This window comes from Piliocolobus tephrosceles, chromosome 7 (assembly GCF_002776525.5).
Source record: "Piliocolobus tephrosceles isolate RC106 chromosome 7, ASM277652v3, whole genome shotgun sequence".
Taxonomy (NCBI): Eukaryota; Metazoa; Chordata; class Mammalia; order Primates; family Cercopithecidae; genus Piliocolobus; species Piliocolobus tephrosceles.
The window spans coordinates 24249501-24263012 of record NC_045440.1 but is presented as its reverse complement, the minus strand read 5'-3'; the positions used below and the strand labels follow the sequence as shown (position 1 = coordinate 24263012).

Genomic DNA, 13512 nt, shown 5'->3' with positions numbered 1-13512 from the left:
CCAAACTCCCTAACCCCCTATCGGGTTTCAAGCGACTCTCCGCAGCTCGGACCAGCGCTTCCGAGTCTCAATCCTGGAGGTGGAGGCGCGCACCAGTCCCTTTCTCAAGAGAGCGGAGTTTTCTTGAAGTGCAAGCTTCCTGTCAGCCCAGGCAAACCAGTTGCATGGCGCTGTGTCCTCTAGCGGCAAACTCTAGCAGTTCATTTGCGAGCGCTCACCTACACCTAAGGGATCTGGTCTCTCAAATCTGAGACCTAAGAGGGGAGAAAGTGCCCTAAACGCAGCCCAGGCACTCGCAAATGTCCTCCCCGTAATGAGGCCGGGAGACTCAGGCGCAATCGCTCGAACTACGAACAGCTGATTGTCTCCTCCACAGCAGATGGTCTTTGAGCACAGATTTGCATTCATTGTCTTCAAATCTGTTTTCGCGCTGGTGTTCTAGATTTCAGCAGCAGATCTATGCACAGATCAGAATACAAAAGGAGAAGCAAGAAAATGACACCCAGCCAGGAGGATGTTTAATAGGCACCTCGAGCAGCCCGGCCCAGCTAAAAAGCCGTCTAGGGTTTCAGCTGTTCGGTGAGGCTGCTGCCACCGCCTCCCGGCCACCAGCCCGCGGCCAGCACCGTGGCGACCGCGCGCGGTGGGCGAAGTTTCCGCGAGTTCCCCGTCCCTCCTCACCCACTCCCGGTAGCTTCGGGAACGGAGAGGTGGGGAGGGAACTGGAGGACATGCGGGACTATGCCCGGCCGCTCGCGCACTCAGCCCGCCTCGATCTGTCAGCAACCTCTCCTCCACACGGGTGTGACTGCCGCTCGCGCCCGATTGCCCGCGGGTGTCTTCCTTAGCTCCTGGACCGTTTTCCCCTGCATTATATTTGAGCAGCACTTGCGCCTCGCTTGTCCACCCCACTCCACCTCCCGGCTTCATTCATATGTTCTCCACTCTCGGCAACGTGCAAGCCTCACACAACATCTGATATCACCATGGAACTCCAGGAGACCTGCGGGAGCCGTTCAGGGAGCTGGGTGCACTGGGGGACGTTTGAACAAAATATAAGCATATGTGGCCACGCTCACAAGCATGCACACAGATCCGAACCCCGGGAACGAACGTGCCTCCTGGCAGGCTACAAAAACCTACATCTAGAGGCAAGATTCAGGGAGGCTTCCCTCAGCCAGGCCGAACCCCTGCGTCCCCAGCCCGCAGAGCCCCGCTACCCTAAGTCAGTGCAGGGTGTGGGGGGCCCCAATCCTGCGCACGCACACGGGGTTCGTGCAAGGACGCGACGCCCTCAGCTTTCTGTCCCCTTTCACCTCCCGGAGTCCCGGCAACGCAGAGCGTGGAGCGCGCCGCCTGAGGACGTCGGCCCGGCTTGCCCGGCGCCGGCCAATCCCGCGCGTCCATGCAAATGAGGCTCCTTATCGGGCCGCGGCTCCGCCTCCCGTGGCCAGGGCCGTAGTAACCCATTCATGGGGCCCGCGCGCGGCTGCAGCCGGGCTCCGTGGCGCTCGCAGCCACCGCCTCCTCTCGGCTCTGGGTCTTCCCCTTCCTTTTACAACTGATCCTGTTGGGGATTTTTTTTTTTTTTTTTTCTAAATTGGAACGGTAGGGAGGAGCAGGGAGGGGGGACCTGAAGGAAGGGCAGAGATTAGGCAGCCATCAATTTCCTCCAGTTTCTCCCAGAACAGGTGATGCTTCTAAATTGTGATCACTTTCAGGAGGCAGCGATGCAGCTGGAAGGATGCGAACGACCTAGGGTGGAGGGGCTGAGACGGCAGATCTGAACTTACGGAGGATAAGAACCCAAACTTTGGCTACATCAGTCCGCACCTCTCCAGTGAAGCAAAGGACGGGTTATCTTTTTTTTTTTTTTTTCCTAAGACTCAAACTTGGGCACTTGATCCCTTTTCTTGGATTGCTTTGGAGGAGACGATTTGCTGGCAACGTTGGGAACAGTCAGGACTGTGTTGCTGTAACTCTTACTTTTAAAGCGACAGTAGAGGATCAGACTTTTTAAATGTTTGGGATTCAAGATACTTTAGGAAGAGGACCAGCTCTGAAAGAGAAATCGCTGGGCGCCGAGATGGATTCGGTCAGGTCCTGGGTCCGGAATGTCGGAGTGGTGGACGCTAATGTCGCAGCGCAGAGGTAACGACACGGCCACGCAATTATTATGCTCTCAGTCTCTCGCTCTTACGGTCTGTCTTTCCCTGTGCACCCCCACCCCTGCTCCCCGTGCCTTTCTCTCTCCCTGTCCCCCCATCTGTCGCCCAGGCCCTGCGCGCTGGGGCTTGCCCTCGGGCAAGCAGATCGCTGCAGTCAGGGGAACGCTCACCGGGCAGCCAGCACTCGAGTTTCTGAACTGCCTGGGTCGTAGGCGTTTCTCTCCTACTCCTTTACCGCAGTCCACTCTTTGCAAGGAAAAATAACAAAGTAGCACCCAACATCTCCCAGTTCAGCCGCTAGTCTTGCAAGCGGAGCCGGCCTGGCCCCGAGCAGAGCGTGAATACCGGAGCTGGCAGTGGCGGCGCGGGAGAAAAGCTGGCTTCCTGGCCGCTCCCGGCTTCGCCACGCCGCCTGCAAGCGCCTGCCTCCCGCATCTTGCTGGGCGATTCCTGGAGCCCGGGAGGCCCGCGGCCAGAGGGTGGCGGCGGCGAGAGGAGCGGGAGAAGCCGGAGCGGCTGCCGGGGAAGGCGAGGCGGCCCGGAGCTCTGGGAGGGGGGACAGGCTGGAGGGTCCCGGCTCAAAGATAAAACAGTGAGCCAGAAGAAGGGAGCTGGAGAAAAGAAGAGATTTAAAAGAAGAGAAAAGACGGAGTCACAGTAGAAAGAGTTGCGGAAGAAGAAAGAGGCGAGAAAAGGCGACCGGCAGCCAGACAGGCTTAGGGATCGCCAGCCTCGGGTTTTGCGGATCTCTGAAGAAGGTGACTTTGTGTCTAGGCATCTGCGTGCTGGGATAGTAAATACCATGTCCGGGGTGCCACCCTACGAAGACATTACGGTCCCATTCTCTCATCACCACTACTGAGTTGGAATTTGTGGCCTCCAGGTCCTTGTCTGCGAGAGAGGCAGCCCTTCTACCCCAAAGAGCCCATGAACTTCTTCCAGGACCCTCGCTTCCCCGGCTGCCCTCCAGGCCACCCACCTTTAAGTGCCAACATCACACGGAGAAATGAGCCCTTTCCCAAACTGACCAGGTGTCCCGGGTAGAGCGAACCGGCCTCCACCCTTGGAGGAGAGGAAGCAGAAGTCTCATCGCTCCGGGACTTGGGCCGGCGGCCGCTCCCTCCCTCCCGTGGCCCGGGGCGCGCGGATTTCCCTGTGGCAGACCGCTCAGCGCGGCGGTGGCCGCAGCTTTCCGCAGCGCTCCGGGACTGGCCCGCCCGCGAGCTGAGGGAAATAAGGCAGCACCGCAGAGTCCGCTGCCCCGCGCATTTCCTTGGGCTGACTCCTTAAAGAAGCCTCCCTCGCTTTCCTTCCTTCCCGGCATCGAAAAGTTTGCTGAAGCTGGAACAGGCAGAGTGGGGGAGATCTTAGCCAAAACATCACCCCTTTCAAAAGAGTGAACGAAGGCGCTTGCGCACCGGGGTTCAACGCTGGGAGACCCCAGCGCCGCAGGGCAGCTCTCGCAATCTGTGTGCTCGCCTGAGCCCCAAGTCCGGTGAAATGGGATCTGATGGCCAAGTCGGCTGTGACTGCGACCGGTTGGCTGGGAAGTGTGTGCACACACTCAACACACTCGAAACCCCCAACTTGGGTTTCACAGTCACTGGGTTCGACTGGCGCCGCCGGAAAACGCAGCTTGAGTGGGGATCGCGTTGGCCCCAGGAAAGGAGGTCCTCGCCCTTTAACAGTTTGGCTTTTCCCCACCTAGCACCTCTGGGAGCGAGGGTCCCCTATGTGGGTCATCTCATTTGCGGTGGCCAGCGATCCCCAGGGCTGGTCACGAGGATTCCACCCTGTCTCTGTCCCAGGCACAACTTTTCGGAAGAGCGAGGCAAGCAGCCCAAGGACCCAGACTTGGCCTCTGTGTTGCTCTTCCTCCTGCCCCTTGGGGTTCTTACCCACTACCTTTCCCAGTTAGCATTTGGGCTTTGTGGGCAGTGGGTCCAGGTCGGGTAACTGGAATTAATAGGAAATAAAAGGGTCGCTTCTTCCAAAGCAAAGGAGGCACTTATTCCCCTAACCCTGGGCCCCAGCTCTGCACCCTGATACACCCAGCAGTACCACCTGAGGGAGTGGATGGAGATAGCCCCACCGTATAGGACGCGAGCCACCTCCTTAGGGGACCACTCTGGGCCTCTGTAGGCAGCCCCGGTCTTTCAGTTTCCACTAAAGAGGGGATGGAGAGTGGCCCAGCGGGGGGATGCCAGACCACTGGGTGGTGTCAGAGACCCCAGGCATCAACCCTGCCACCCAACCGCCTGGCCACGGTGACTCCTTTAAGGAGTCTCCTCTTCCTTATCCGAATTGGAAAAAAGGCCCGAAGGGTTCAGAACTCTGGACCTGGGAAGTGGACGCCTTACCCCTCTGCATGTTGTGGGCGGTTAGTAACATTGCCTTTTTGTCCTTCCCCGTGTCTTGTGTCCCCCGTTTGTCTCCCTGTGCAGCGGGGTCGCCCTGTCCCGGGCCCACTTTGAGAAGCAGCCTCCCTCCAACTTGAGGAAATCCAACTTCTTTCACTTCGTCCTGGCGCTCTACGACAGGCAGGGCCAGCCGGTGGAGATCGAGCGGACTGCTTTCGTGGACTTTGTGGAGAATGACAAAGTAAGCAGAAGGTACCCCCCAAACCCTGCGGTCTAATAACTCCCTCTTTGGGAAGCACTAAAGATTCCATCTGTCACTCTCGAGACACTTTTCCACTCGCATCATCAGGGATGATAGATGGAGGCTTCTCACCCCCAGCCTCTACATCAGTCGATTTCCCGAACCTCCTCCCACTCCTACTCCCCCCACCTAGGGCTGGAGGAGCGCTCCCGGCTCTGCGCACCGAGCCCGTAGCGCCTGGCTGTAGACTGACGGACGAGCAAACGCCCTTCGAACTAGTTAAAAAGTACACCCGAGGCCGCCGCTCCCCTTCTCTGGGTTAATTTTAATTATTTTGCACCTGCGAGAGCCAGGTGGGCTGAGTTGCAGTACTAAGCGGAAACGGGGAGCCCAGCCATGGCCCGCCTTCGGGCTGTGTCTTCTCTCCGTTTCTGTTCTCCAAGGCAGCGCCTCCTCCAAACTCAAGCCTGGAACTGGGGGCTGGATTCGATCTCAAATGAAGGACAGTCCGCTGAAACTTATGTGTGACCAAAGGAAAATCCCTTGCTCTTTCCGGGTCTCCGTGTCCCCAGCTGTACAATGTGAGCTTTAGAGCAGGCCTTCCCAAAGTCCCTCCTGAACCTGGAACTCAGTCCCTGAGCTCGTGGCCCTGCGGGCGCAGTCCTTGCGGGATAGGCCCGAATGCTGCCTTTCCAAATGGCAAGTCCCTTCCCTTTTCTGCCAAAGGAAGCCCTGGGGCTTCCTAAGGACAGACAGAGCGCGATGGGTTGGGTGGTGCCTGTTTACAGGCAGCTTTGGCGAGTTGTCCGGTTGTCGCAGGCTCAAGGGTCACACTTCTGAGGACATTTTTAAGGGAGACAGAGGGCTGGAAAGGGTCAAGGGGCTTCCAGTCTTGGCAGGTTTCCGGGGGCGGCCAAAGACAGGCAGATGCTCGTGCCCTTTGACCTAGGGCTGAATAGGAGTTGTTGGAAGCTGCCTTTTGATGGGGAGAAGGGATGTGGGGTGGGGATTCACTGTCTCCTCTTTCCCTCATTTTGGGGGACCGGAAGGCAAGGGAATCGAACGCTGCCTGTCTTTTCAGGAACAAGGCAACGAGAAGACCAACAATGGCACTCACTACAAGTTACAGCTCCTCTACAGCAACGGTGAGCTCCTCTACAGCAAGGGTGAGCCGGCGCCTAGCAGCCGGCTTCTGGGCCGCACGCGTTGATCTTGCCATGATCACTCTCAGGAATCGCATGGAGCCCAGGGCGGCGGGAGGCTTGCCTGGGACAGGGGATTGGGAGGTCACCGTCTCCAGGGCGGCTTAGCCTGGAGAGCCTGCTTGGGCCTCAGACTAATAGCAGAGACGGGTTTGGGGTGACCGGAAGGGGCTCCACGACCCTTGACTCGTGCCTGTCCGGTCCTCGCAGGTGTCCGCACGGAACAGGACCTCTATGTCAGGCTCATCGACTCGGTCACCAAGCAGGTGAGCCCAAGGCCTCTTGGCTTCTCTTCACCTGTCTCTGACCCGTTCCCCCAGTCCCCCCAGTTTGTTTCTGACCTGCCCCTCCTCTACGATTTCCTGGGTCAGACTCCACAGCCCCCCTCCACGTTCCCCTCCCAGCACCTTGTCCACTCGGGAATTTTTTTTTTTTCTGTCTCACCAAGTGACCTGTTCTGTCTGACTCAGGGAAACCCTGGGGGCAGTAAGAGGCGAAGAAAAAGGATGGAGAGGAAACAATTATTGGGAGATTCAGTTCCCCCAAACATTCCATTTTGCTAAGAATGATGTTCTCCCTGGGGCAAACTTCTGTATGCTTTCAGTCGAGCCCAAACTCGGCAACTGCGCAGGTTGTGCAGCGGGCGGCAATTCCTAATGCGGTGGAAGGCATTGGGAGGGAAAGCGATGTTGTGCTTGTTCTGAAGTCCCTTCTTTCCTTGCCCCCAACCCCTTTCCACATCTTCCTTTCCTGCTACTACCTCCTTCACAGCCCATCGCGTACGAGGGACAGAATAAGAATCCGGAAATGTGCCGAGTTCTCCTGACGCACGAAGTGATGTGTAGGTAAGAGCCGCCTTTTCCCAGGCCTTCCTGGAGAGCCCGCAGGTGCTCCAGCTCGGCTTTGGTGCGTCGCGTTCCCGGGACTAACTTTCAGGAGTGAGGGCTCGCAGCTGAGAGGCCTCGCGGGCAGACGGGCGCAGAGTGTAGATCCACGGAAACTCTTTCATGCAAGTGTCTTAAAGCATAGCCGTTAGGACTCAGAACGACTCGGGACTCCACCTCTCTGATGTCACAGGAGTTTCCTTCGGCCACGTGGAAAGTCTCCACTGTCGCCTGGTCAGTGGTAGTGGTGGAAGCGGGCTGGGCAACCCCGGGCCCGGTTTGGGATCACTTGGAGTTCCCGCCGGGCCTCTAGTGGTAGATTTCCAGGCGGGTCACTTGTGGAGTTAATGAGTCAAAGCCCTGGAACGACTCCTTGTCTGGGCGAGGGACCATCAGAGGGTCCAGCGGCTCATTTCTGGGGTGCTTCCTGGCACCTGCGGTGATGCGGAGGCGTTTCTTCCTCCTGGGAGGTTGCTCTCTTCGGAGTTCACGTGTTGGGGGAGTTTCTCAGGTCAGAAGGAACTACCTGGAAGAAAGATCCGTCCAGTTCCCACCAGTGCGTTAGGAGGGGCAGGGAGAGGACCCGCTGAGAGATCTGGATTGTGGAGCAACAGCTGGATTCTGATGTTCACGTCGTGAAAGATTCAGTCTACTGGCCTTCCTGCACCTTTCCCATCTTCCTTTCAGAGACCAATCCATTCCACCTTGAGTCCTGTGCATTATTCCCTTTTTTTTTCTCCCTGACTGGGAGAAAATTTAAAAAATCAGAAGAATTGCATCCACTTTTATTATTTCAACAAATGTTTATTGAGTGCCTACTATGTGCCCAGTATCGGCTGGGTGCTGGGGATCCCACCGCAAACAAGATATAAATAGGAAACTCTGGGAAGAGTGTGGCTATTTTATTATGAAAATTTAAATGTCTATTCCATACATGCTTTTCTTCCTCCAAAAATCTCTGATTGGAGGGAAAGCCTCAATCCTTCCTTACTTGGCTATTGCTTTAGTGAATGTCTCCCAACTCCAGACTTACTAGTTTTGGGTAATTGCAGGTTATCTGATTTAGTGTGTACTGTTTTATGGGCAGCTCCCTGAAGCGCTGTCTCCCTCCCCAACCTAGTCAGGAAGAAACCATAACAATCAGACATGTTTGTTTTGGTTTTGACCAAGTATTAAAAAAACAAGCTTTCCAAATGCCAGTGGCTTCAGCTGAAAGCAATGGAGGCTTCCTTGCTGAAGTAGCTGGGGGAAGGCATTGGGAGGAGTAAGAAGATAGATACTCCAGTATCTCAGGGACCTTTGATAGATTTGTTCAGAAAGAAAATACAATTCTGAGATGTACTTTATATAATACCTAGATTTAAATAGAACGCTTTGATTAGGTTGGTTAGTTGAAGGGAGGTTTTTCTTTTTATGCCTTTGTTTGGAGAGATTACTTTCTGAAAAGGAAAGAAAACAAAACCAAAAACTGATCCATTGTCTAATGAATTATACCTATCATTTTAAATAATACTTGGATGCCCCATCCAGCTGTAGTTAAGACTGACATTTTTATTTTTAAGCCCAATCAAATCCTCCTCATTTTATGCTGTTTAAGTAGCAGCATCAATTTTTAAAGCCTCTAGTTTAGTCTGCATTAGTAACACAATATAAAAATTTAATGTACTGTAACTTCTCTGCGTTGGAGACCTGGGAAGATGCTCTGCTGTTTTCTTCCCAAACTAGAATTTAAAATAAATATTAATTATGTGTAAATAAATGATCCATTGAACGGATACTGTCTGCAGCATATGCGTGTGTGTGTACACGTGTGCAGACGAGATGGGTGATGGCAAATATTAGATGCATCCAAAAGGGAAGTTCTCAGTCCATCTGTCAGTTATTGCTGGTTGATACTTTAGGAAGGGTGAAAAGTTCCTTCTCTTACATTTTAAGAGCCAGTTGTAGCAGTCAATGATTGAGAGATGAATCAGGTGCCCTGTTTCTCCAGGATTACTGCATATATTTAGTTTCATTTGCATAGTGTTATTTGGCATACCTGGGCACTTCCCCGGATGGTTTTATGTTCCGTAATCTTTAGTAAAAGGCTCATAAATCGGTGTTTAGCTTTGAATGGAGAACAAAGCAGAGACAAAATAAATCTCTTTAGGAATAACTTTTTCTCCCTTCCCCAATGGTCTCTGTTCCTCACTTCCCTGCTTTGGTTCATTTTGCCAATTATTAGCAAGGAGAAATCTAGTTGTTATGGTGCTGCCTGCCACCCCCGAGCCCTCAATGCTCAGAGGGTTAAAAGATATTATAATTTGAACAGAAGTCGTCTCAAGGCCTACAGCTGGCTAATAACAGAGTTGTATTGAGCTCGAGCAAACCCCACAGCTGTGACTTTTCGCCACAAGGCGCAGGCTAGACAGGGCCCTAATCAGATGGGCCAGCCGGGCAGTGGGGCCAGTGTCTTTATCGGCCAGATGGTGTGAATTTAGACACTTTTGTTATGCAATCGCAGGGAGGAGTTGGAGAGAAGAAAACAAAACAAAAGCCACCATGCTGTGCGCTTATTTGAGTTTGAAATTAGAGACAGATTTTTGAAAGTTGAAGGTTGAATTTTAAAAACTATTTTGGAGGGGATAAGAGACACACTCACTTGCCGTGAGGGTGGGCTGACTGGACACCCTCCGTCCAAGGCTGGGGCTTTTTCTCCTTCCCCAGCCATCTTTTCTCTTTCCCATTTTGAAAAATGCAGGTATGATTCAGGATTGTGATAAGAGTTCTCATGTTTCCCCACCTCCCTCTTCTGACTTGTTTTATTTTTTTCTCTCTCCTTCAAAGACTCCGGGTGGAGATAGGGAGAATAAATTGAGTGTTTCAAGTAAAACGTTTTCCAAATAAGTACCAAAATAAAATAAACCAAACCACGCCAGAGAGAAACAGTGGAACAGCTTCCATTTTCATTCATTAAGAAAAAAGAGCACCTCTGAGTCTCTCTGGGGTTGTTACGAACACAATCTTAACCTATTGCCAAGCTCAGTTTCCTTTTCTCTTTGTTTTATTATTTTTTATCTTAGAGTCAGTTTTGTAAAACACCTATTGAGAACGTCAGACTTGCTTGTTGGAGAATAATCCTAGCCTTTTAACTAAAGTAGCTGAACCTGAAGTTGGTCACTCAGGCTTTGTCTACACAGCAAAGGGAAGGCAGAATTAAGTTTATCTGAGTAATTCAGGGACCTGGTTTGTTAGCTGTTCCACACTGGGGAGTGTAGGTTCACAAACATCTCAGGTTCTCCACTTCCCATTGCTTGTGCTAATATTGCTGGCAGGAGGACTGAACGCCGTTAAAAACAAAGAAGGACTAGAATATATTAATGAGAACTTTTCTCTAAAAAAAATATAATAATTTGCTTTGGCCAACTCACAGACCTAGAAAAATTTTAAGATGGGCTCAAATGGGGCTAATTCAACCAAGTTCTATTATTTTTATACCTTTACTATTATAGTTCAATGGCCAAGTGAGTGTCTTCTATGTATGTTTTGTGCTGAATATCAACATTAGAGATGATATTTAAATATGTTACCGTTGGAAAATGGAGGACTGGATCCTACAGTTTATCTGCATTTTTCTTTGAATATCATTTCCTTCCAAGTTCATTCCCTACGTTATACTACACTGGCACCAGGCTTACATTTTTATCTGTTTTTCTTTTCCTCCAGAGGAAATCCCCACGGAAGGCAGCTGAATTGAGCTGAACAATTTTGCAAACTTACTCAGCCCCCTCAGAATCATTCCTACCCAAACTAAACAGATTGGCACATTCTGACAGTGTGTGCTCTTGTAATTAAATTGTACCCGGCATTGCACACATATTTGGGGTTAGGTTGACATGCTGGTGATGTCAAAGGGGAGAGTCTTGCTTGAAGGTCTGTAGGTAGCTAGCATGTATGGGTCTTTTGAAACTGTGTTGCTAAGAAAAATGGTTTGCCTTAACTGCAAAGGTATTATGTTGACATAAGCAATATTCTAGAAACAGGAAAGGTGGGAGAAATGGGTGGGGGCGTAGGGATTTGGGAAGAGAGACAAGGGCTTTAGGAGGTGGGAGAGAAGCTGGCCTGCATTTTTATTGGTGTTAATCTTGGGATGGATTGAAATTTTAAAAGTTAAGACCTAATATAATTTCAAAGGCCAAATATTATTTCAGAAAGTCCCAGTGGCAAAATCTAGTATTTAAGAAAGTTGAGACCATTTTTCTTTTCCTTCCTACTAATTTGATTAAATTTCTTAAAACCTCATTGTGCCCATTTGCTGCAAATGTTTAAGCATCTCTCAAGTATATTTCACTTTCTGAGGATGGTAGACTTATTCACTGGCGAATCCATACCCATGAAAGAGATGGGTTTAAAAAGTTTTAAGATATTTATGTTTAATTCTGTGGAGAACCAGAGAGGGCAAACGAGCCGCAGAGAGCCACAGAGCTAGGACTGGGGCTGGGCATGGTGGCATACGCCTATAATCCTAGCACTCTGGGGGGCCGAGGTGGGCAGATAGCTTGATCCCAGGAGTTCAAGACCAGCCTGGGCAACACAGCAAGACCCTGTCCCTACCAAAATAAAAAATCAAAAATTAGCCAAGTATACACCTGTGGTCTCAGCTACATATGGGAGTCTGAGAAAGGAAGATCATTTAAGCCTGGGAGGTTGAGACTGCAGTGAGTCATAATCCTGTCACTGCATTCCAGCCTGAGTAACAAAGGGAAACCCTGTTAAAAAAAAAAAAAAAAATCCAAGACTGGGTTGGTGTTAGGTCTTTGGGTTCCTGCTGTCACATGATTTCCCTTTTTTCCTTATGTTATCACCACTTTCAAAGGGTGCTCATAGAATCCCCTAGCCTCATGGACTTAAACCTAGAAGAGACTCTAGAGAGAATCAAATCCAACACTTTCACTTTATTCATAAGAAAGAAAAAGCCCAGAGGGGTTAAAGACATATGACTAAATTTGTGAAGCTGGTTGGTGACAGCTTGGACATCAGAACGCTGATTCCGAGTTCAGCAATCTTCCTAAGGTATCGTGTCAAACTTAGGCTACAGAAAAACTACCATGGGAAGGGCAATGCTCACATAGAGTTTGGTTGTTGTTAGCGTGCTTACTTCTTAGGCCTATTCTCCAACCAGTATGGATGATAACGATTTTTTTAAAAAGCCATGTCAAGGCTACATCCTTAGCCAACTATAGTTGATAGTGGACCATGTGCCTGAGATGAGCTGAGAGGTATTCAGAAGTCTGTACCTCTGATAAGCAGCAGATGGGCTACCTGGTTGTAAGGGAGTGAATTCCCAGTGCTTCTTACCAGCAAGCTGTCTTTCTTTGCCCTTCTCACATTGGTCTAGGTATTTTCGAATAGATACCTTTGGATTGGAGTGTTTTGCTCCCCTCTCAGGTCCTAGGGAGTACTTTCTGTTTGTTGTCATTGCCCCAGGGGATCTTCTTTAGCTCCCTCTCAGCTAATCATATCAGCATTGATTGAGGTCTTTCTACCAGGTACTCAGCACAAGGGGGACATCTTGGGAAGCGGAGTTTTCAGAACTGGGACTTACAAACAGTGGGATACCATTTCTGTTTCCGACTTGGTGAAAATTATTGGAGCTATCGTCCTACAGCTCCTTGCCTCATTTTCCTCCTATTTTAAAATGAATACCATAGTTCTGGTCTTCCTCCTTAATCTTTGAAAAGTGATGGAAATAAGTGAATGAATAAATGTTTATAAAGTATACCAAGATCTCTGGAGAAAGAAGTTATGTAAATAAGGTTTGTAGTAATCCAGGCAGCCATTTACAGTCTATTTTATATATTTTGCTTCCTCCCCTTTCTTCAAATATTTATTGAGCCACAAAGACCTAAAATAATCATAAAATCATTGAATATCAATCTGGAAGTGACCTTATTGATCTTAAAATCCAACCTTCTGTGGTTCTGATTACAAATATGGGTCATGGGAAAGTTGAGAATTACCTTCTAAGTCATAGAGTGAGAATTTGAGTATATTTTGGCTTCGGGCTCAGTGTTTTTAAATTTTTATCTTATAAAACATGGTCACAAATCCTGCCCTCAAGCAGCTTATAGTTAGGAAGCTACCTTAGATTCATTTTGTTTTTCCTTCAACTTTAATTTAAGTTCAGGGGCCCATGTGCAGGATGTACAGGTTTGTTACATAGGTAAACGTGTGCCATGGTGGTTTGCTGCACAGATCAACCCATCACCCAGGTATTAAGCCCAGCATCCATTAGCTATTCTTCCTGAGGCTCTCCCTCCCGGCACCACCCCTCTGACAGGCCCCAGTGTGTGTTGTTTCCTCCCAAGACAGATTTATCTTTGTGAATGTTCTTGTGGCCAGGTGCTACAGCTCATGCCAGTAATCCCGGCACTTTGGGAGGCCGAGGTGGGCAGACCACCTGAGGACAGGAGTTCGAGACCAGCCTGGCCAACATGGTAAAAACCCATCTCTACTAAAAAAAAAAAAATTAGCTGGGCGCGGTGGTGCACACCTGTAGTCCCAGTTAGTCAGGAGGCTGAGGCAGGAGAATCGCTTGAACCCGGGAGGCGGAGGTTGCAGGGAGCCAAGACAGAGCCATCAAGCCACTGCACTCCAGCCTGGTGACAGAGCCAGACA

The 13512-nt window shown here is 50.5% G+C and overlaps 1 protein-coding gene across 7 annotated transcripts in view; it reads left to right on the top strand.

Annotated features, from left to right (window-relative positions):
- The first annotated feature begins 1452 nt into the window (after positions 1 to 1452).
- Positions 1453 to 13512, top strand: part of EBF2 (EBF transcription factor 2) — a 202060-nt gene continuing 190000 nt past the window's right edge. For 6 of the 7 annotated variants that reach the window (XM_023216869.2, XM_031935949.1, XM_023216868.2 and 3 more), the window contains exons 1-5: positions 1475 to 2151; positions 4613 to 4769; positions 5851 to 5914; positions 6182 to 6237; positions 6743 to 6816. In XM_023216869.2, coding sequence (XP_023072637.1) covers positions 2021 to 2151; positions 4613 to 4769; positions 5851 to 5914; positions 6182 to 6237; positions 6743 to 6816 — 482 coding nt within the window. In that variant the 5' untranslated portion in view covers positions 1475 to 2020. Of the gene's footprint in view, positions 2152 to 4612; positions 4770 to 5850; positions 5915 to 6181; positions 6238 to 6742; positions 6817 to 13512 lie in introns of all 7 variants that reach the window. The other variant, XM_023216867.3, reaches the window with a different exon arrangement.